At 40.6% G+C, this 24,610-nt stretch overlaps 1 protein-coding gene across 2 annotated transcripts; it reads right to left on the reverse strand.

The window, feature by feature from the left end:
• Positions 1–752: 752 nt before the first annotated feature.
• LOC109452361 (uncharacterized) lies at positions 753–23,015 on the reverse strand. 2 transcript variants are annotated; one of them, XM_074340221.1, is made up of 5 exons: positions 19,197–23,015; positions 16,221–16,393; positions 16,069–16,122; positions 2,459–2,806; positions 753–1,463 (listed from the first exon to the last, which is right to left on the reverse strand). In XM_074340221.1, exons 2-5 carry the CDS (start codon positions 16,366–16,368, stop codon positions 865–867), a joined length of 1,149 nt encoding a protein of 382 aa, XP_074196322.1. In that variant the 5' UTR covers positions 16,369–16,393; positions 19,197–23,015; the 3' UTR covers positions 753–864. The 2 variants fall into 2 exon arrangements, with proteins under 2 accessions (XP_074196322.1, XP_074196323.1); XM_074340222.1 differs by lacking the exon at positions 16,221–16,393 and having other exon boundaries at positions 19,197–19,215.
• Positions 23,016–24,610: the final 1,595 nt, after the last annotated feature.

Raw genomic sequence — 24,610 nt, forward strand, 5'->3', positions numbered from 1 at the left:
TTATGAGACGGGATAAGTAGCCTAGGAAATTGACCACGCTCTCCAGGATATAAAGAGGCACCTCACTGGTTACACAAGTAGCAACTGACTATATCTGAAACCTGCAGCTGGAGGAAAACAAGAGCGTTTCATCCAAAAAGGCTAATCCCTATGCCTGGGACCTGACCTTTAGCTAATTTCAATGTCATTATAATCTCATTTACATTGTGGTTACTACGACTCCCAGCATGCATTTGATGCCAGGACAGTTCTGGAGAAACCAAATAAGGAAGGAAAAAGCGGGTAACTGAGGAGCGACATCAATGAGATGTCACCAAGCCCTGCCCTGAGAGTATAAAAACTTTCAGTCAGGCCTTCCTCCTGGGGACTTGCTCAGAATTCGCCCACATTTTCCTCTCGTGTGTACTTTCATTTCAATAAACTCCCCGTGCTTTCCTACATCTGTCTCCCTCTTGAAGCCTTTCTTGCGTGGAGACCAGGACCTGGTCACCACTGCTCTGGGTTCAGTCCTCTCTTGGATATCCCCATGGGCCTCTGGCGACACTAAGAATGGTTTTCATTTTTTGTTAAATCCATCCGCCTTCAGCATCGTCCATGACTAGACACAGAAGGAGGTATTCAGAGGTGATTGGTTCCGGTCTGAGGCACCAGATCCTTGGAGTGAGTGATCACGGTGCAATGCACGGCTGTGCATTTATTAGGCGGTAAGGAAGCTGGAGACAATAACCTCAGCAAATTACAGGACACCCAACTCATTGCATATCTCGATTCAATTTAATTTTTTAAATATCTCAATCTCCAGGTCAACAAATCACAATGCTGAAAACTGCCACATATTATGGTATGGAAATTTACCTGCCAGTTTTAAGTTTCTGCTCTGCGAATATGGGCAGTAGTCACGGTTATTTCTCCAGCAATACCATAACTCCCAAAGGGAGTATGTTTGTCACCAGATCCTGAACCCTTTTTGGCTACACCCTCTACTGGGAAAGCAACAGAAAGAAAAGCTGGGCTTTGTGGCCTGGGGACATCTTGTCCACTTGTAGGAGGACTAACATTCTGGGGGTTTGGGGGGTATTTCTGGAATTTCTGATCTGCAGGAACTGCAATGGGTACTTGGACTGTAGCATATCTCTTCAAGGGATCTGCCTGGGAGACCACAGCATGTCCAGGAAGAGGTTTCCAGTCCTGCGCTTCCTGTACATTTGAGCCTACTAGAATGAAAGGTGGGGCCCCGGTCTTCGTGCTGTTGTCCATCATCACATAAGTTGGAGGAGTAACTTTCGGTGAATGCTCCAGAAACTGTGGATCCTTAGAATTAGGTAAATAGAGGGTTGCTTGGGGGAAAGGCCCAGTAGCAGGTGGTGGTGATGGGCGATTTTGTTGATTCATATCAGTTAGACAATAAAGGGTCCACATGTTAGAATATGGTGGTGCTTGTCCTGCTTCGCTTGTTGCTATTGCTATAAAAACAAAAATACAAGCATTAAAGTTTGGTCTCTGCATTAGGCACTATGCACAGAAATGTCTTTGCAAAATATTTTTTACATATAAACAAACAGCCATAGTAGTATGTGCCATAAAGCATGTTATAGAGAGGGCTAAGTAAATTGTGTTTGGTAATGCGAAATGAGATTCTCTACAGTTGGAAAATGAGAACAGTGCTGCGATAGAAACTCGCAAGGACACTAGAATTGTGGCTGAAGAAGCAATCTCATTCTAAGGTGCTTTTTCCAGGTACTTAAACTTTAGACAAGCTTTCTACAGGGTCTTTGAGAGAAAATGGAAACTCAGCAATATTGGCTTTACAAAAAAACAACAAAAAATCAATTGAAGAGGGTGTTAAGCCATTGAAAAAAAGTGTTAAGGCATCTGCGGTGATTTTTTTGTTTACTAGAGAAATCTGCACTATGTGTCATCTTTTGATCACATAATCAAATATCTTTGGCCCTTCAGGTACTGTATTATCTTTCATTAATTTGTTACCACACACAAAACATTACATAATCTAGGACTCAGAACCCCAGAGAACACCGCTTTTAGGAAAGGCTTAAATCGTAGGTCCTAGGTGGCAGTAAAAGGCTGGTTGGTCCCACAGGGTCCATTAAGAGATCGAGGCATTCCATCCATCTGCTTACACCAAGGACTCTACAATGTCAGCTTTGACTTTCTGAATGAAGATGGCACTGCCTTGGAGGACTGCGGCCTAGAAGATGGGACGGAGGAGAGAAGGTATCTGATGGAAGAGCTGAACTTTGCCCAATTGTGCTGAGTTCTGTTGAATGCTGGGCCCTCTGTCACTGCTGCAGCTTTGTCGCTTCCCCAGAAGAAACAACGCTATGCACACAATTAAGCTAGTATGTTTTCAATAGCACCTCGTTGGAAAGAACAGGCATACTTGTTGCCACATCCACCATTAAAACGTCAGACTGATCAGAATGAATAGATGAAACGTTACCTAACATCTGAGCAGCAAACTGAGCTGGGTCAGCTGGGACATAGGCCAACTCTGGTGAGACAGCTGCTGGACGTGGTGATGAAGGTGGGGTGGTGGTCTTGGGCATGGATGGTTTTGAAGGACCGCAGACTGGTTCGGATGTCTCCTCAGGCTCTGGGAGCAGCTCAGCATGAGCTGAAGGGCACTGAGTGGTTTTGTTGCTAACCAGTGGTCCAGCTATATCGTCCTCCCTTGTGTCCGTAGATTTTTCCATTCGTGTAGGTTCTTGGGAAACGGTAGGTATTTCTTTTGGTTCTTTTACACTTTTGGATATCTTCTCTTGTGCTGTTCCTTTTGTCCACTTCTCAACTAAAAAAAAAAAAAAAAAAAAAAAAGGCCAGATGATTAATAAGCATGTATCCCAGAAAGGACGAATTTTTAAAAAAGCAACAAGAGGTTGAGCATTCAAATGTCATATATATACACAAGTACAAAGGGTTTTGCTTTATTTTCTAATATCTGTGATTCCAAGTGTGTAAGGAAGTATTCCTGTCCTATGCATTCAAAAGACCTCAGTTCATCTCCTTAGAAATGAGGGACTCCAAGTAGCACAGTGACAAAATTAGTAACCAGATACCACTTCAGCATCAGGGGAAAGGTCCTAACTGCCTAGAAATAAGGAAGCTGAAAACCTCCATGCAAAAAGCTGCTGACCCAAACTTCCACACACAACTAAGGAAGCGGGGAAAAGACTTCAGCGTGGCCAATAAATGCCTAATCTTCAGCTGGTATAATAACAGTAATGAAACAAATGCTGTCATATTAATAAAGGCATTCCTCAATTTAAGGAAATTGTATGTTAATTTTATCTTCACGAATTGGAAAACTTGAGGATGATAGGGTATTTTTACATTAGGAAACATCACATTTTCAAACCTAAATATGGCAGCATCCACTGGCGCGGCATGATAATGCAGCCAAATTCCTGCTGCCTCAGACAGAGGGGCAGAAAAGTGACCTCTGGATCCATCAGTATGGACTCTGAATCCTCAGGCATGAGGAAAATTCCTTGGAAGTTTTGGGAGGTCAAGGCAGCTGATGACATAGGAACTCCTAGAGCTGGAAAACTGAAATCCTGTACTTGTCACCCATACTCCTGTGTAACTACCTTACCATTTTTCCCCTAAAATAAGACCTAGCCGGACAATCAGCTCTAATGTGTCTTTTGGAGCAAAAATTAACATAAATCCAGTCTTATTTTATTATAATATAAGATGGGAATATAATCCAATCCAAAATGATATAATATAGTATAATATAATATAATACAATAATATTATAATACCGGTCTTATATTAATTTTTGCTCCAGAAGACACAGTAGAGCTGATTGTCCGGTTAGGTTTTATTTTCTGGGAAACATGGTAGTTGTTACTCACTGAATGTTTTCATATCTGCTGACTTTACTGAGGATTTCTCTTGAGGATCATTCTCCTAATATCACAATGAAATCTGCAAGAAAAGTAGAATTTGCTTTACAAGAATGTGTTTGCTTCAAGTCAAAAAACGTGGTTTGGAGACATGTGCTCATATGTTCAGATACTTCCCAAAGACAGTGTCTCCTTCCACTGTAGCTGCTTATTTCTTGTAAATTCAAGTTAGGTGTCTCATTCTGGACTTGGATACAACACCAAATGATCATGTGGAGAAAAAGAAAAGGTACATCTAATCTTACCTTAGAGGTTATTGCTTAGAACAATAACCTAATTTTCCTAGCCATTCTCCTCTTTGGGACTCCCCTACCCACTTTTTAACAAAGCCCTTTATCCTCTAATACACTTGACTGAGTGCTTGTACTGTGTTAAGACACTGTAATAAGCACTGTTGAAGATATAAACATTATTAAGATGAGATCTTATAAAGCCTACATTCATTCAGTGGGGAGATAGCATAGATATACAAACACAGGTGAAAAAGTATAAGAACCTAATAATGGTCCTAATAAAGATCTATGGACATTCAGAGGAAGAAAAGAACAATTCTTGCTGGAGGAATAAGGGAAAATTTATTTAAATAAGTATGGCCTTACACATAACATATAGCAAGCTGCAAATTACCATTCCCATTATAATGAGGAAAAGCCAGATAAATGACAAAGTAACTTGTCTTGAGCCCATCAGAGAAGAGAGTCGCAAAGCAATCAAGTAACCTGATTTCCAAAGAGAAGAAAGGCCACAACTGTCTGATGTGTGGCAGGGCCCAGAAAGGAGAGGCCACCACCATACTAGCTGGTAAGTTGTCAGCTAAAATCTTAATGTACCGGTAAAGGCCAAATGTGGGCTAGGATGTCAGTGTGGAAAAGCCTGCGACTCCAGACCCAAGGAGAGTGCAACTCACTCACAAGCACTGTTCCATGGGCCTCACATGAAGGATGGAAGCAGGAGAGATGACCAAAGAGAAGGACTTATATCAACACCCAATAGTTTCCATTGGGGCAGGGGCAGGAAACACTGGCTTCAAGACTGACCCCAGAAGCAAGGCAGTTTGGTTGCCACAAGGATGAGCAGCAGGAACCCTGAGAAAGCCCCACCCCCATCTGAGCTCCGTGCTCAGCGCCAGCCTAGGCCAGAGAGGCCCCCTGCAGTGACCAGTAGCCCAGTACCAAGTAACAAGAAACAACAGGCTGCCCAGCCCTGGGTGCGGAACAAGACTGTGGGAAGAGATGCCCTCTGAGGGGCAGGTTGGTGGGGAAAGCTGAGGGTGAGGCCCAGGCATGAGACACAGGCTGGCAGCCCAGCCCCACCCTCAGCACAAGGTAACAGCAGCCCATTGCTAGAGGAATCTGAGGCCTGCAGTACAGTGAAGGTAATGAAAACCACCACAAATCCAAGCCCAACTTGTGACTAGACTTACTCACCCTTACACTAGTTCAAGGCCTCTATGACTCTGTTCTCCCCCACAAGGTCTTAAATTCCCCAATGATTTACTTACTGTGAGAGTTTTCCAGAATCCAATCAATGGAGGTATTGAATTACTCCAGTCTCTACATTGCCTGCCTGGGAACTCTCTGATACATCACTTACATGATACAGTTTCAGCAACGCTGGAAAGGCCCACCAACCCTATAAAAGTGTCTACCTCACAGGCTGTTGTACCGGTAATTCTATTTAGGAGATTAACCCTGGGGCTTAATATTTTTGTCTCTAGAAGTCTCCGATTAAACAACAACCATTCTAGAAAGGTAAAGCATTATGTAACTGTGAGTCATTAACTCATCAGGGAATTTATATTCTTTCTTTCCTGCAGCTTTTTCATAGTAAAAGCATATGTGAGAAGACCTGGGTTTCAGTCCTGTGATTTAATAGCTGCATGACCTTGAGATTATTGTTCGTGCAGAAAGCTATTTCTTAAAGTCGTAAATTAGGTTTGTTATAGGCTGATCTTATCAACCTTATGAAGATTAACCCAATGTGACTTCAGTGAACTGGTTCTACATAAAATAACAACAAAACTGCACAGACTCTCAGAATTAAGAGCACAATTAAAGGTCTTCCTTCCTGTAAAACGTGTTAAGTATTCTTTTTAAGTGTAATAAAGTGATTGATTAGAACTCATTGTAGAATCTCGGTATTGAAATTCCCTGGAACCAAAAAGGTTAGATAAGTTCCAAGCATACAGTATTTCTTCGAATAAGCAGAATTCATGTGGAGACTTGTGGTGCTGGGACACATAACTGCCGGGGAAGAATAAAGAAAAAGGCGTATTCTGGCACTAAAAAGAAGTCTGAACGGTGTCAAAGACAAAAGGAAAATAAGAAGTAGGACACAATAGGAAATAGGAGAGGTGATTAATAGAAGAGACAGGAAATATAGACTGGTGGTGGAAAACTCTGTGGAGTGCTTAAGGTCGAGAATTTGGAATATGTACCATACATATAACTTTTAAGAGTTTCAAACAGAAGAGAATTCCAACTATTGTGTGTTGAACTGATTGAAATAAGGAATACCAGAGAGTATATAAAGTAGGCAGTCTGTGTTTTTTCTCCCCTCCCCCTCTTCTATTCCTTCCCCAATCATGAACTTCTATGATGTGACGGACACTGAGGAATCAAAGATGATTAAGACCTCCTAGAGAGCACTGTCTGATTGCGGATAGAGGCACATAAACAGCTGGTTATATGACAGTGTGGTGGGTGCAGTGACTGAAATATGTATGGGGTACAATGGCTTTGAAGTCATCTTTGTTAGCTTTGAAAATGAGAAGGGGCAGGTGTGAAAGGGGCCCCACTTGATTGCCCCAACCTAGAAGCCAAGCAGTCCCCTGCAGGAAAATATAGGTCTAAACCAGCCTTACCCATTCTGATGTCCCTTACTAGAAACTTGATCAGACTCCCTAGCCCAGTGAGACAGAAGTGGAAGTCTGCTAGACTTCTTGGAAAGATTTTTCTTTCTTAATGAAGGGAACAAGTGTCATTGGTGCCACCACTTTCTCCTTCTTCCTGACTGAAACATGGACATAATGCCAAGAGCAGTGGCATGAGGGGCCAAGTAAAATATGCTAAGAATGATAGAACAGAGAGCCTAGATAACTGATGCTTTATCAGAATGTTAGCAGTGGAATGAACACTACTTCCAGATATCTTATTTTTTAAGTCACTGTTAATTGGTTTACTGTTACTTGCAGCTGAATGCTTCCCTAATTGATATGTAGCATACAGTAGAAATAGTAAAGAAACATGAAAGAGAGGGATTGTGGTATATGCTGCTTTTTAGATACCACATCTGTTTTTATTTGATGAATTCTGTAATATATTTTTCTCATTGGGTATTTGTTGAATTCACTATCTTAAGATTAGATAATACATCACTACTTCTTTAACTTATACTCCATAAAAATCTGCGCTGTGTCACATATACCCTCTCTTTTGTGGTATAATAAGACTGATTATCAAGATGATGATGCTTTTCAATTTCTTACATAACAATCATGTCATCTGTGAATAGTTTACTTCTTCCTTTCCAATATGTATCTTTTCTCCTACTTTTTTTCCTCTTTTGTTGTTCTTATTGCATTGACTAGAACCTACAGTACCAACGCTGAACAGTAATGGTAATTTTAGCCATTTCTGTCCTGGTTCCGATCTGAGGGGAAAGTAGTCAATATTCACCACTGAGTGTGTTAGTTCTAAGTTTGTATGCATAGACGTTATCAGATTTAGGAAGTTCCCTTTTATTCCTTGTTTGTTTGTAAACTTCTTTAGAAGTATTTCTTGTAAAGCAGATCTGATGACTGGATTCTCTCAGCATTTGTCTGCCTGAGAATATCTTTGTTTTGCTTTTTTTAAAAAAAATAATATATTCACTGGGTATATGTTCACTCTAGATTGGAAGTGTTTTGCTTTCAGTACTTTGGAGATGTCATTCCATTGTCTTTCGGCTTCTAGGGTTTCTGTTAAGTAATCAGCTATTTGTATTATTATTATTCCCCTGAAAGCAATGTACCTTTTTATTTTTACCTTCCCTGTTTTCATAATTTGTCATCATCTTTTTTAACAATGTGACCATGTGCTGAAATGTGGTTTACTTTGTATTTATCCTGCTTTGGGGTTCTCCAAACTTTTTGAGTATACAGATTGATATCTTTCAATTAGACTGGGATAATTCTAAGCCATTATTTTTTCAAAAAATACTTACTTTGCCATCTATTCTCTTTTCTCCTCCTGTGACTCCAGTTACACATTAGTCCTTTTGATCGTATCCCACATATATCTCTTACACTGTCCTGTTATTTTTCTCTTTGCTTCAATTTGTATATTTTCTATTGCCCGGTTTTTTAGTTTCCTAATTCTGTTTTCTGCTAGTGACACTATCCAATAAGTTTTCAGTTTGCTGTTATGAAATAACCATTTAGTTCTTATTTTTTAGGTTCTATCTCTGTTGAAGTTCTTCATATTTTCATCCATTCCCCCCCATCTTTTGAAAACATATTAAAAGTAGCTATTTTCATTCCTTATATAGTAATTCCAATATTTAAATCTTGTTTGGATCTGCTTCTTGTGAGTGTTTTATTATTTTATTTCTTCATTATTAGTCACTCCTTCCTTCTTCTTTGAATGTCTACTAATTTTTAGTGGTATGCTGGAAACTATAAATGACACTTTGTAGGAAATTATGGCACTTTTTCCTAAATGGTGTTGATCTTGTTCTAATAATTGTACATCTGATCCTCTTGAGACTTGGTTTTAGATTTTGTTCAAGTGGTTATATTTCAGCTTCGTTCTTATTCCTAGCACACTGTCTTTATTCCTATGGTATACCCTTTCTTGGGTCTCAACTGAATTGCCGGGGTTTCAAAAGTCTTTTCATTTTGGTCCGGCCCAAACTCCAAAGCCTCCCCAGCAGTGTGCCATTTCTGAAATCCCTGTTCAGCTTTCAATCTCCCAGCTCTTCTCTGCTAAGCCTCCTCCAGCCTTACTCTCCACATGAACAGATTAGGAGTTGGCCCAAAACAGAAAAGAAATATTTTTGCAGTTTTGGGATATCTTTCTTTGCAAATGCCTTCTCTGGGGTAATTTGTCACCCAAATCCCAACCACAAGAGTAGCCTCAAACTCTGTTTTTCTTTCTTCTTCCCAGAGAGACTCCCACTCTCTCTATTTGGCCTCTATTTCCCTGCACAAGAATTTGAAAAATGCCACGAGGGTGAATATAGGGCTCAGTTTCTGTAAATGCCTTCTTCCAAGAATCCAGGCACAGGACTTTATTTTATATAATTTCTCCAGGTTTTATGGTTATTTATAGTAGCAGGGTAAGTCCGATATTAGCAATTCCATCACAGCTGAAACTGAAATCTCTCTTCCTCCACTGAATATCACCTAGCACAGCATCTAGCAATGGGTAGGAATTTAAATATTTGTTAAATGAAATAATGAGTTGGATTTTAAGAATACATAGGATTTGAAAGGTAGAAAGGGGAGGGAAGGGAACTCCGAGAAGGAAAATTAGCATAAATCAAATCAAATGACTTGAAATTACTCCACATTTTCAGGTGATGGCGAGTAGTCTGTGTGGTGCATAAGGTCTATGAGGATATGAAATGAGATGATTGCAAAGGTTGGATAGATTCAGATCACAGAAATCTTGGCATGCCATGGTGTTATAAAGAGATCAAAATTTATATACTATGACTTAGACATGTTAGAAAGCATTACTTTACTTTCTCTAACTGATGTCAATTTGCATTAAAATGCTCATTTCCCGATGGCAAAATTGATCTCAAAAATATTTGTCCCTTCTAGTTTAAAAGCCTCTTTTGGTTAATTATTCAGTCTTTTGGGATAGTCCAATCTTTTATGAAAGGTCCACTCACTTCTACAGAGGACATCTGAATGCTACAATAAGCTCTGGCTCTGATCCACACGTCGCTCTTTTCAGCTGGTTCTCAGTTAACTCTGGCAGAGGCATAACTCTTATTGCCTGGGCTCTGGGTGCTAGTCTCTGACTCAGCTGTATTTACTACTCAAGCATTCTACTTTCTGGAAAATGTGGCCTGTTTGCTTATTTCACTCAAGGACTGGGAGAGCCCCTTCTTAATTTGGTCCTCTTTAGCAGAAGACCAATTTTTATTTATTCCCAGGTTGGACATTATGTGCTATCATACTCTGCTACCAGGATGAGTAAGTGTACTCCTTTCCATCCGGATTCCTCGCTATTCAGCACTATGGGACACATCTGGAACTACTAAAACCCACACACAGGACACAGGAAACCAGAAATATTATCTCAGCCCCATCTGAGAAGAATTCCCCATTATTCTTTTATTCAACAAATATTAACTGAATGTCTGATCACGATGATAATAGTGCAGGTATTGAACGTAGCATGTCATGCTAAATGCAGGGCCATGCTAACCACACAGCTACTCTGAGAGGCATGCGTTCTTCTAGACAGCACAGGGGAGAGCAAAAACCAAGCCTTCTGCCCAGATTGTACAGGATTTGATCAGAGATTCTACCTTCCTTCCTTGTCCATCATTTTAATGTCAGCTAGCACTTCTCATACACTACCCACAACCCAGCACCACAATCCCACTGCCAAGAAGGACCTTTCATTTCCCTTTCCTTTGCAGCAGGAAAAGACTTTATGTCCTATCTTTTTATTCCCCCCTCTGTGGCTTATACAAAGTAAAAACTTGATTCTGGTCTCTTTGGCTCTTAAATCAAAAATCAGCTCTGGAAATTCCAAGAAAATATTAACAAAAACAGGCTCCTGCAAAACTCCAAAGTTTTACTTTTCTTACTATGAACTTTGGAAATTCAATATTGAGCAATGACTTCCTTCCTCCAGGCTATATTTGCCTTTCCCTTAAAGCAAATGAATGCTTCAATGGGTAGAGATAAACAGAACAGGAACAATTAAGAGATTATCTGAATTCAATACACTAGTTTAACATTTTTGAAAAGTATCCTTACAACGTTGAAGAGTTTGGATTTTGTGAAATAAGGGGACCTACCAAAGCTTCTGGATAGCAGAGTGAGACGTTATAAGCACAAGATGTTCTTCTTTCACATACTGACTCTTGTCTCCTTGTGCTCCTGCTCTCATCTTGGCAACCTGGTTTCCCGTTCTAGCTTTCCTGGTTTGCCTTGTCTGCTTCCCACCCAGCCCCCTCCTCTCTTAATGCTGACCCTATGTTTCTGCCCCTAGTCTGACAATCTGACCCCAATTCTTGACTATACCATGCTCGATAATTTATTTGCTTTGTTTAGTATAGCCTGTTCCCCAACTGATTAATCTTACCAGAATGGGAAAGAACTAAGACCCACGAAGGACCTAAGACTTCCTCCCCAAAACATCACCAGATGATCATTCAAACCTTTTATAGCTTCATGAAATTATTACCATGGTAATAAAATTGTTTATGACCTCGCCTAGGCAAGTGAAAGACTCAAGAAACAAAAGGGTCATTTTGGCATAATACCTATCTCTGTGTTTAGGGAATCAGAATAGCCTTACTCGAAAAAATACCCAGAAAAGTGCAGAGTAGCACCAGAGCTTCACAAATTTACTATGGATCGTCCCAAAATAGTTATATTCCTTGTTTGTTTAGTAAGAGTGTATAGCCTAAAGTATGTGTAACCAACTAGAAAAATAATGCATAAAGACAGAATTTGGCATAAGAAAGTAAACACATTTATTACTAATACTTAATATGAATAAGTAACTCAGGACAATATCGAATGATATGCATAACTACTGTGGTGCTGCATAGGAATTGAAATTGGGCCCAAAGATCAGCAGCAGTTCCTGAGTATGATTGCTAGTATCTGGCCAAGCCAAGAATGTCCAGGATCAGTTAGAAAAGTCAACAATTGGGGATGCAGGTGGGCTAGGCCTTCTTGATTCTTCAAAGAGGTGGTTATTTTTACCTCTGCTGGAAGCCAAGACAGGGCTGACACTGGAAACTGGACTCAGTTAGGCTTAGGGGAATGGAAGGTGATAGTGGTGTTGAGATTCTCTGAAGGAGAAACCACTGCCCTTTTCACTGAGTGGTGAAAAGATCAGAATTAGCAGAATCCAGGCTACATGTTCCACACAAGAAGGGGACAAGGGAGGAAGAAGTGAAATAGTGGGAGATAATGGGGTAAAGGGAGCTGAAATTCCTCCCCCTTCATTCTTTCAGTTCAAGAATTTAAGATTATTACAGGGGGATTCTAGAACACTACTGACTCTATTGTGGAAAGAGAATGAGTAATGCTTCTAGGAAGATCAAAGTTTAGATCCTAACTCTACCAATTATTTAATATTTAGAAGCTTGTAAGTTATTTAATCATGCCCAAGCATTAGATTTCTCTTGAGTAAAATTGCAATGATGTCCCCAGACGCCATGCAGCAGCCTAACCATTTGTTTCCTTGTACCTGCCCCCAAAGAAAGGAGAATCTGTAAGATGGATCCTTTCAGGGACTTTGCTAAACCTTTGTGTTTGCACCTTATTCCTCCCTGTTTGGTCCCAGAAAGATGACTGGACAGTCAATGATGAGTAAGATTTCTCACAGAAGGAACAACTCAAGCCAGACGCAGCCGTGGGGACCAACAGGAGAACCCATGGGGTTCACAGAGGTGGGCACAGCCCCCCACCTTGCTCAGGCTAAGGAAAGCCTCAGCCTCTGTGGCTGCATTCCTTCCCTAAACCTGCAAGGAAAGTGATTCAATGAGGTGCTCTCCATCTATTCATATGCATATAGGTTTTGTCCCTTGGGGAAGTTGAGACTTTACAGTCCAGCTGCCTGCAAGCAAGGGTGATTGACTTAAATGGTTTCCTATTATGATGTATGGAATTCACAGATCTTGAGATTAACGAGCTATATTCACAGATCTTGAGATTAACGAGCTACAGCTCCTTTACTTCCCCACCAAACTAATAAAAGTTGATGCGAGGCCCAATTCGGGGCTTCCAGTCCTTGAGATTGGGGGTCCCTTTGTCTGCTTAAACTTTATTCATGGCAACTGTCTTTTCTTAACCCTGCGCCACCCTCCTCGCTCCCCACAACTCTTGTCACCTGGGACGTGACAGTCCCCTACCTTGTAATGTTGTCTTGATTGACAAAATGTATTGTAAGTACTTAGGACAAAACAGGTGCTCAATAAATTCCATTCCCTTCTTCCTCTTTTCCTAGCATATACTAAGTGGTGGGACTTAAGACACAACTCTTTCACCTTGAAATATCTCCTGACTTTCTAAAATCCCCCCAATGAATGATTTACTTGGATAATGAAGAAATTCTCCTGAGATGACTGAGAAATGGGGGAGTTTTAATTGATTGATATGGTCATGAGATCTGTTTAATTAAATTGCAGAAAAACAAGAGGGGGATCGAAGAACGTGTTTCATAGTATGAGCTGTTTTAAAAATGGACATATGTGGGTGAAATGCCACAATGAAGGCTCCAGTAGAGTCAGGGACCATCTTAAAGATCCTAGGCTCCGGAAAACGTGGGAAAAGATGAGAGACAGCAGAAAAGTGAGAAAAGTTTGCTCCCATGTCTGTTTCTTTTCCTCCTCCCTACTCCATCACCTGTCTCTGCATAAAATGTTGAAGGCACTGAGGAGATGGATAAACACTATCTGTCCTATGGTGAGGCCTACCAAGAATGGGGCTCCTTCTGAGAAAAATCCCAGGATGAAGTGTTTAGATCAAAGAAGTGATATGTGCAGGATATATTCATCCCCATGCTTTCCATGCATTGGGCAGCTTGGAGGTAGTGCTGCTAGGCAGCGAACTAACCAATAGGCAATAACTTTGGAGGATACAGCATCCCGCTGAACATTCTTATGAAACACACGTCTTTCATGCTCACATCTGGGAGATGAGTGAGGACAGTGCATTAGGGGTGGCAGTTAGCTCTTGCCCTCATGATCAAGTTCTAATACTTCCTGTTGAAGAGACTAAAAGACTAGAATAAGGGTCACTTGACTTAGTCCTCAAAGAATGGTTAATTTCCCCATACTGCGAGTCACCAAAAGCCTCGGAGAACCACAGTCCTCTGCACCAATAGAACATGTAGGGTATTGTAAGTGCCACCATCCATAGTTAATACTGGGACCCACTTAAGTTCTGTTTAGAGGAAGGAGAAGACGCCGCCTCTTAAACCCAATTTTTATTGTAGAGAACTGAACAACCATGCAGCCAAATTTACCCACAGCTCCCACAGGAATAGCAGTTGGGGAATTAAACCAGTCAGTGGGTTAGGAGGATGTCACTCGGGGGAGGAAATGCCCTGTACCAAGTGGGAACCTTATGGTGTCTGTTTATCCCCAGATAAACAGGCGCCATAGTGATGCTTTCCTGGATGTAGGTGGACTCATGCCGTCTCTATGGTAGGACCTGAGTTAATGGATCCAGTTTCTCCATTTAGGATGACAATAAAAGGCCAACAGAGAAATGAGCCTAACTGATATTAGACAGTAATGTTGAACTCTATATTTTCTGGTCATCCCTTCATATTACCTTCCCATCTGCTCGCTAAACTCAACAAACAGTGTTCGTTTCTAGTCTGCTGCCTAAAGAGCAATTTCCTTCTACAGCCACACTGTGAGCTGATTTTTAGGATTATCTGTACACTACATCAATTTCCTTGACATCTGTAGTTATTAGTAGAGAAAAGCAGCAGTATCGCCTGCCCCTTACCTCCATTGAAAGTATAACTGCTCCATTAATTCACTATGTTAATTTTGAACACTTGAGAGTCAAAGACATTAACCTAGCTGGACCAGAAACCACTTTAGTTTAGTCTACTTGCTAAGTGGAATGGTGGGTAAGTTGTTCAGTAAACAAATTCGCATCAAAGGCTACCAGTTAGTTACATTTCGTCATAAAGATTCACTGACTTCATCACCACTCTCAAACACAGTAAGCCTGCACACTCCCCTAGCTCTCAAACAGCTCCTGGTACAGAGGACACATGCCCAAAGGCCATAATCACCTTGACTGCTTGGGAAACCAGGCTTATGGGGATGGGGAGAGGATCAGTGTTCTAGCACTTGTCTGTACACCTTGCTGGTGGTAAGCAAATCCCAGAGCTGTTTCCCATGGTAAGCTGAGAATGCCATCAGGACCATGCAGGAGAGAAGCCAGACTGGGCAATAAAACATCCCTGAACCTCAGCGATTCACTCTCCTGCCCCTTCAAATGCTGACTCTGGTTATTCTTAATCTTGGTTTCTGTTATGGGTGTCCCGTTCATGCAGGTCCAAATGCTTATGATATTTAAGTTTTCCTAAGTCTTACTTCTGATTTCTCCCTATCTTGCCTATGTTATCTATTAACATCACCAAAGTGGCTATGTTGTTTATTAACACCACAAAGTGGCAGAGTTATCTTTGGGATATGACCAATTATACTCTTTTGCTTAAAGTGATTTTGCCAAATTTTCATTATGTGAACTTTTTCTCCCCCTTTGCTTTTTTCATTGCTCCTCTGTCCACTCAGTTTCATTTTGTCATGTTCACATAAGACAGACATTTACACATATACACATAAAACACAACAATTTTTCTAAGCAGTTATATAGCCCTATGTCAAAGAGCCTGGAAGGGATCACTTTCTGTGAAAAACTCCTCTCTTCACTACATAGAGAGACATACAGAATATGTGGTCAGTGACACCTCACTGATTTCCTGTCCTCCAACCTGGGCTGCAGTTAAACCATATCATGGGGAGAGAAAAAAGGCGTGGTAAACTTCTTTTAAAACAATCTTCTAAGGTGAAAGTTTATACAACTTTCCTAAGTAACGTATTTCATTATAACGAGTCTTTATTACTACAAAATCCAATTCTCTTCAAGTTCACTGTACTCCCTAAAGACAGGGCATATTGGAAAGGGTTTGAGTCACAATTTACCAACCCCGTTCTCGGTCTCATTGTACCAATCGGTTTGCAATAGATGTGTCCTATTTTTGCCTTTTTAAGATTTAGAATCCTCCAAAATGTCGGTCCCCAGATTTAAAAAAACACCTGATTCAATTAAAAATATAAAGCATCCGTTTGATTATTTAAACATAGTTTGATGTATGCTATTAATGATGCAATAGTTTATAATTAGTATTCTTATACTATGACTGCTTGTGGTACTTACCTTTAACCTGCTGAAACTGCTTAACCAGATCTTTTATATCCAGAGAAGAATTCCCTGAAGGAATAAATACAGGAAATCACATACAAGAAATCCCAACTTAAAATGCTTTCTTTTCCAGAGCAACAAATATACAATCTAAAGCAATAACAAACCTTCTCTAAACAGAATAAGTTCTTTAAAATAAACTGCTGCAAACTGGGTGATGTTTTGTGGGCTGGTTTTGAGGACGGCTCTGCTAACTCCCTCCAGCAGTGTCTTAAGCCCATAAGGTACGACAAGTTTGGGCTTTGAAGAAATCATTTTTGGCAGATGTCTCTAATCTCAACTATAAATGAAGAAAAACAAAGTCTTATAAATAGTGTGTTAGTTTTTTATTAAAATATTTATAAGTTAACTATAGTTTGTAAGAACAAATCTATCTTCTATGAAATTTATTAGCTTTACTTTTAATCTCTCAGTATTTATTCTAGTAAAATGGGCTAATTCTTGATGGTAGTTAAAAAAAAAATGATGTTACCAGTAGCTTTTTATGTGCAGGAGAGCAATCTATTACTATTAAAGAAATTCACTGGAAAAGATCTGCCAAGCTACAGGATGGCATTAAAAACAATAACAACAACAAACAAGCTACCAACCAAACAAAACCTGTTTCTGTAAAATTCAGTAAATATTTTGTGCAAGAAAATTTTAAGAAAAATAAATTAAGCTCATTTATCTGTGTCCAAACAAAATCCTTCCAAACCTCATGGGCACTGGTTTTTCCATACATTCATCCAATAGAGTTACAAAGTTGGGTTTCTGCAAGAAAATGTCTTTATTTTATTTTTTTACATTTTTTAAAATATATCCCTGGACACATTGATCATCTAAGTATACATTTTCAGCTTTATATTTAATTTTTTTAACATTAATCAGAATAGGAATAAGTTACATGTCGTATTGTACCATCTATGACCACGTGTACCTCTTTTCTTATATCCTCCCTTAACCTCTGCCCTAGTTTTCTATTTCTCCCGTGTCCCGACTTTCTGGATCTTAATTGGTACTATGGGTACTGCATAGTATAAACTGTAATTCTCAAAGAGTTGCAGAGGTTGCCACCCTAGACTGTGTGTGTGTCTCTGTGTGTGGGTGCATGTGTGCGTGTGTGTGTTCTGTTTTGTTCTAAAAACGATTTAAGAAGGCTTATAAATGACTGCAAAGTGCAAAATTAAATATTGAAACAACACAGTCCAGTGATAAAGGAAAAATTATGGTAGGAAAAATAGGATGAAGCTACAGGGAAGGTCAGTATTCCAATAAAAGCTCTAGGCCCTACACTTTGATAAGAGATGGGGTGTCACATCAGTCTCTGAGCTGCCAAGCAGCCATCATAAGAAAGGAAACAGGTGGTTAAGTGATTCACGTTTTCTGAGATAAAAGAAACAAATCAGTAGCTTAGGAGAATCACAAATATTCTGGACACTGAGACCCAGGAGAAATTCCTCCTGTGGGTCCTCATACAGAGGAGAATAGTGTGTGACATAATGTACCATGTCCTTCATAACAACCCTACAGTAAACAGTTGCATGGAGCTAAGAGGCAGTATAGTTACAGCAATTATACAAGGGGCCAAGTTTAATAAAATGCAACTAATGTGTCACAGCAAAATGCTGAATATTTGAAAGTACATTTCATCTTCAAAAAGGTCAGGAAAAACATGAAGCTGGATTGGCGAGAGCAAACACTTTGACAATATAACTAAGTGTATTGAATCCTTTAAGGAAATGATACTATCAGAGTATCATTCAAAAGGAGCTGTACTCAATTAAACCATCTTTAAAAAAAAATTTGTGAAAAAACCCCCCAAACAGTGTGCAGATTGGGCAGGCCCTCAAGCTAAATGTTAAGGGACATAGGCAGTAATTATATGCTACTGTGTTTCCCCAAAAATAAGACCTAGCCAGACAATCAGCTGTAATGCATCTTTTGGAGCAAAAATTAATATAAGACCCAGTCTTATTTTACTATAAGACCGGATCTTTAATTAATATAAATAAAAATAATGTAATGTAATATAATAATATAATACCAGGTTAATATAATACTGGGTCTTATATTAATTTTTGCTCCAAAAGATGCATTAGAGCTGATGGTCGGGCTAGGTCTTATTTTCGGGGAAACACGGTACATATACATACATACATATATGTATTTGTATCTATATAGCTATATCTCTATATATACATATATATATAATTTTTTAAAAAGTACATCCTTTGCACCCCAGTGTAAGTGCATGGGTCATGTTTTCAAAGTGCCTTATCAGTAGCCACGTGGGCACTAACAAAACACACTTTCTGCAGGCAGTTAGCAGTTGGTGCCACAAACTGGGGGGCAAGCAGCCATGAGGTGATCTTAACCTTCCTCAACACAGGCGGCGCTTCCAGCCCACCAGACTATCTGAACACGTGGGGACATTTAGTGCCCCAGGACCAGGAATGCTGAGCGTCCTACAACGCAATCCTGTACCAGGAATTGTGCTGAGCAACTTGAGAAATACTGGGACACCAAGCCTCACTACATCAAGGGGAAAAGTCACAAGTACAGACAGTGAGGGTTGTTTGAAAGTGAAAGCTTAATAACTGCTCCCACGTCTCTTCTTTAAAGAACGTTTTTGCAAAGCTAACAAATGTAGAACCCACATTCCGCGCGCCAAACTGTGAACCTCCTTTACCCACTGCCACAGGGTAACACCGTCCTGGGAAGCAGTGCCTTTGACTGAAGATGCGAGTGGGGGGCTTCGGAGCCACTCCAAACCTAACCCGCACTCCACGCCCTCCCTCAAGACCTGGGCCGGCTCTGCGGGACGCGCTGGATCTGGGCTGGTTTTGCCCTTTGGTTTGCTTGGTGGAGAGGGCAGTGAAAGGTGGGAGACCGGGCATCCTGATAAGCCAAGTGGTTCAGGAGAGGCAGGTAGCGGGTCCGCCACCCGCGGCCACAGTGGCGCTGGCCGGCTGTTGCCACACTCACCTGTGTGGCCGGCCCCTCCCTAGCGGCCCCCACTCCCACCCGGGCGGCCCTCCGCCTCTCCCGACACTGAGGAACCGTCCTAACTGCCTCCGGGGCGCAGAAGGGACCCGCCCCACCTCCTCCTTTCCGGCTACGTTCAAACAAGTTTCCGCGTTGCCTCCTTGCCGGCGGCTCCTAAAGGAGGGCGCCTCCCGCCCGGCCTTTTATACCTCTGGGGACGTCAGCACGTGACTCATAAAGCCCAAGCCCACGCAGCCGGCCAGGGACGGCCACGACAAGAGGCGGGGCCTCGGCGTCCCAGCCAATAGGGAGCCGAAAGGGACAAAGGCCGGAATTCCGCCGGCCTGGTGGCAGGCTGCGAGCTTTTCTGGCAGGACACCAAAGGGCAGAGGAAAACGGCCGTTTCCAAACCCGGGAGTCCAGGTGTAGGGCAAGGTGACAGCCTCTCCGCTTTGGGCGCTTAATCGAAGAGCTGATTTGGAAGAGGTTTATGCCTGTTCTGTCTTGCTGTCAACTCCTCTCTTCACACAACCCATCCTCCCATAATCCGTTACTCTCGAGTCACCGTGTCAAAGAGTAATTTTCGCCACGGTGTGCACATCAAACACCAATATAAAGACACTAATTTTACGCGACACAGTACTTTTCCCCCTGAGACACTGGCCCGTGGAAAGACAAATTTGGCATTATTTCTGCAGTTCCCAGTGTCTCGGTATTTCGGATTCTTACAATACCTCAGCCACAGTCTATCCTCCCCAAGTCATACCTTTGCCAGCAACAGGTTGCAAGTCTTAGAGTTGCATCTGTGTATCACATCAGCTCAGTTTTACCCAACGAAAGGAACGCTGACTCATTTAAAATACCCACTGTCTGCCCTTTCACCCCGTCAGGCTCACATATTTGCGCTGGGCATTAAATAACACCATAGACATGAGCATCGGATTCTAAGCAGCCTTCATTAGAATCGATGTTCAAAGGTTTAAAACGCAACAAGAATCTCTAGAAATCAACCAGTGAGTATCATCAGGGCATATATTTGACAACCACCACCACAACAAAAAACCCCCAAAAACTTTAATTCAGAGAAAAATTATGGCTTCCAGAGTACTACAATTCCACATTTAAGCTGCAGACAGCATTTTCTAGAGATATTAATTCATCTACTCAATAATTACTACCAAGCGCCTATTATGTGGCAACCTCTCTCATCACATTTTAAAAGTAAAGGAGAAATGCTCCTTTCTACTTTGATGTGATGATAGATCTGCAGATAGAACATTTTTTTGTCCATCGCTGTCCCCAGCCCCACTTTGGTAATGTAAATAAAAGTGACATGAATGAGGCTCTCATGATTTCTGATGGTTTGATTTACAATATGTTTAACTGGCAAAGGTGTAATAAAACTGAGCTACTAAAAACCCCAAGTACAAACACTTGGGACCCCACTGATGGTGTCTTTTGGATTCGAGACATTTATGCTTGTGTAGCCTAACTTGGTGGGTCATCTTGAACACCGACTAGGTGTTCGGTACTATGCAGAACACCTGTAACTCAAAAGGCAAGTTTTTCCCCACACTTCTTCAATGATGGTTTTGTCAAGTCCTTCTGGAATGCAAATTGTTAGTGAAATCATTTAACCCCAAAATTTCAAACCACTACTTGCTGCCTTGATTTCTAGAACTTTTAATGATTTGATGTGGTTTTACGATCTTCTTGTCCTTGTGTTCATCTCCCTTTGCAGTCACTAGGGATCTAACTAAAATGGGAATCCACTTTGTTATTCATTACTTCCTGTCCCCAGCCCCAAATCCTTCCTCTATAGAAGTCCATGGTCCTTGTTGTGACCTTGACTAACTCCCATCTCATATTACCAATTGCTCTCTACTTGACTCTCTAGAGATTGGTCCTGAACACACATGTCGTTTGTCCCCTTGTGATGACAAGAGTACCAGAGAACAGTTTCCAGGCTCTAGGCCATGCGTGGGGAGGTGCTGGCTCGGGTAGTGAATGACCATCAACTGTGATTGGTTGGTCATCAGCTGTAACCGGTTAGCGAACTGGCTACTGATACAACTGCAGGGCTGCGTTGATTGGTTGGTTGGTTGGCAGGCAGAGAGGTGAATGGCGGACTGCAGATCCTGTGGATCCTACTTCGTGTCTCGCCCGGCTGCCAGAGAGAATATAGTGGTATGACTCCCCTATCTATGGCTCCATGGGTGTTCCTTTTTTGGCCTAGCCATATCCTGCGTTCTTATGTGGGGAACGGGACCAGAGGCCCAGCAGGCTGCCTCACATGACACCTGCTATGCCTTAGTTCATTGGGTACAATGCCTGAGACATCCTTCTAGCCATGATTTTCACCTTGCATTCTTGTCCTTTAAAACTCAGCTCAGAAATCTCGTAACTTAGAAAGACAATGGTTAGAAGCATTTCCTCAGTGGCCCCATGATACACACTTTATGACTGAGCATAACCTGGCTACATATATGTTTGACTTTTATCTCAGATTTACTACTTACCAAAAGATGATAACATGGGGAAATTTTCCCCTAATTTAGACCACCCACATAAGATCATCCTAGGAGCTCGCCAAATATATAGTGATGGAAGGACAACTGACTCTGGGTGGTGAACAAACAAGGCAATGTACAGATGATGTATTTAAATGTACACTTGAAACCTATATAATTTTACTGACCAATGTCACCCCAATAAATTTAATATAAAAAAAATCAAGAAAGCTACCAGAGGGGTGGAAAATGCCTTCCTAAATCCTTCCTAGAACTTAACTGAATCACAATCTCAGAGAGGATTAATGTGTAAAACTAGAATTTGAGAACCACTGTCCTGGGGGAGGAGAAAGTGTACCCCAGAGCTCACCTGGGTTACGAGTATGTTGCTTCTATTTCATACCCCAGTCAACTAGGAGCTAGAGCTCAGGCCCCGTGCTAGTTTTCACAAGGAAGCTAATTACACTGTGCACTGGTTGATTTTTGCACACTTTACTGAAGAAGAGGCACATCTTTTATGGACCAACTTTCCATTCTCTTGCTCCCTTTGTCCTTTTCTCTTTCTGTACTTCCTCTTCTTATCTTCCAAGTCTCCTTCCTCTACTATGATCTTCCTGGGATGACCTGGGCTTAACATTTTTTTTTTTTTCCCTACAAAATATACAACTGGCAAGGTAAAAAAAAAAATGTAAGGAATACCAAGCAGTACATCATGACAGTGTGAATGTATGTCTTATAGGTACAGACCATATTTTAATACTTGCCACCACAATTTGCTTAAGGAAGCAATCAACTAGGAGAGTTTACGTACCAAAGGAATACACACACGTGTGTTGTTGTGTGTGTGTGTGTACATTTTAAAAATCAGGTATGCATTGTCATTTCATTTTAGTTGGCAGAAATATAAAAGTGCAAATTCTGTATACAGGTAACCCCCAAATAACACGGCACTTCTATAACACGGTTTTGCCTCTAACATGTTTCGAGAATTGGGGAAAATCCTCGTACAATACGGCATCCTAGAACACGGTTTCACTCTAACACGGTTTGAGAATTAGAGGAATTCCCTAACAACACAGACCGTAATAAGAGCTTTTAAGAGCAAAAAATATCTCATTCGAAATTAGGGAAATCCCCGAACAACACGGAATGTAATAAAAGCTTTTAGGAGCAAAAGATATCTCATTTGAAAATTTTCATTTGAGTGTGGATGTTGTATCAGATTTGACTGCAGAATTTTAAAATTTATTATAATTTTAAATCCATTTTGTTTGTGGAGTATTAAGTTCAGAGGATGAAGATATCTTGTCAAAAAGAAAATGCCCTTGGTTAATGGTGCATAGTAGTGATGACGAAGAAAACATTATTTAATACATATTTATGTTAAATTTTGGTGCAAATTGCTTTAATAAAGATATTTCTCTTAATTATAAAAATATAATACTATGTTTTTTAAAATTTTGGAAACTAACCGCCTTTTTTGTACTAGTTCTTTGTTTTGTATAACACGGATTGGCATAACATGGCATTTTAGGAACCTAACAACCGTGTTATACGGTGGTTACCTGTATAACTGACTTACACAATATGTAACAATATTCAAATTTGCTGTGACATCTGAAAGTAGTAATTCTTAACTCAAACACTTAGCTATCATGTGCTGAAATAAAAAAGATACCTAACCCAATAAAAGTAAAATCCTAAATCTACTAACCACAAAGGTTCATGTTACATTATCATTAGACCATGCTTTCAAGTGTCAGACTATAAATGTGTCCAGAGCACATCAAATATACATTAGACATTTCTCTCGTCATAGGCACAATCTAATACAAAAATATATTTGTCACTTATAAATTAGAAGATCCGCTTCAGAGCCTCCAAAATAGGAAAGCGGAAGAGTGAGTGATGCCAACATTAAGCACACATAGATGTAAACAGTTCTGCTTATATGATTATTTTCTTCACCAGCAAGGGGTAACGAGCAATTTACACCAAACTGTTTCTGGGCAGATCACGTAGTGCACAGGTTGGGTAAGTCATAGCACACAGGCCAGGTAACAGTTAGAATTACTCAACTAAAACAGTGTACTAGGATTTCAGTAATCTAATGGTACAGTGTACTTGCACTGTGCTTTTGTTAGAGTCTTTAGCATCACCATCTACCCCTCTCCATGCCCTACCGCCATGTTAGGGGCTATCCTGTACCAAACCGAGGAGAGACGGTTCATAAACAGACATGTTCTTTGACTAGTCAAAGAAAGCCTACGGGGTGGTGTCAAGTTGTCTATTCAGTTAAGTGAACTGAACACAAACTTATTTGAAATCCTGAAATCAATCTCTCTGGAGAAATAGAAAAATTTTAAAGCAGTTAACACAGGAACAATGCTTTAAAAAATTTTAAGGTACCAGTCTTTATGTAACCTTTGAAGGTTGAATAACTGTTCAGACAGTATTTGAACTGAAAACTAAAGTGTGAACTCTGAAGCAAGAACTTCAACATTCAGAAATGCTCCATAATCCTGAGAAGTTTGCACAAATACTGTAGTGAAGAAGACAACAAAATGGCAAGAGCCATTTTCTAAAGATTTGTAATGTTGTTTCTTTCAGTCTAGATGAAACCAGCTATCCAATATTTTTAGACACTAATTTTTCTCTTCAGAATGTACCTACTTGGCTTCTGGATGTACTCATTCACTGAGTGTAGAAATCTTTTCTTTCTGGCCACTACATAAAATTCATGCAGGATTCACACCACAAAGAAAGTCAATGTGAATAAACACTTTGTGGGGAAACATGAAGATCATATAGCCAAAATCAGTGAAGAATAATCGTTTTTTTCAAAGAAATTATCATTCCCTCAAAACCAGATTAAGTGGATTAAACCTACTCACATTCTAAGCTGCTCTACCCATGTTGTTTTGAGGAGACATTTTAAAGTGTTAACATTTCATGAGCTTGTACTTCAGCTAAAAGGATATGTAAATAAATGATACCCCAAGATGATACTCTTTACCTCA

Source organism: Rhinolophus sinicus, linkage group LG09 (genome assembly GCF_036562045.2).
Source record: "Rhinolophus sinicus isolate RSC01 linkage group LG09, ASM3656204v1, whole genome shotgun sequence".
Classification (NCBI taxonomy): Eukaryota; Metazoa; Chordata; class Mammalia; order Chiroptera; family Rhinolophidae; genus Rhinolophus; species Rhinolophus sinicus.

Excerpts from the sequence above, each read along its gene's own strand:
- LOC109452361 (XM_074340221.1), bottom strand. The coding sequence starts at position 16,368 with ATGATTTCTTCAAAGCCCAAACTTGTCGTACCTTATGGGCTTAAGACA. Across the intron at positions 2,807-16,068 it reads GCAGTTTCAGCAGGTTAAAG|TTGAGAAGTGGACAAAAGGA; the intron begins GTAAGTACCACA and ends TTTTTTTTTTAG. Across the intron at positions 1,464-2,458 it reads GTTTGCTGCTCAGATGTTAG|CAATAGCAACAAGCGAAGCA; the intron begins GTAACGTTTCAT and ends TTGTTTTTATAG.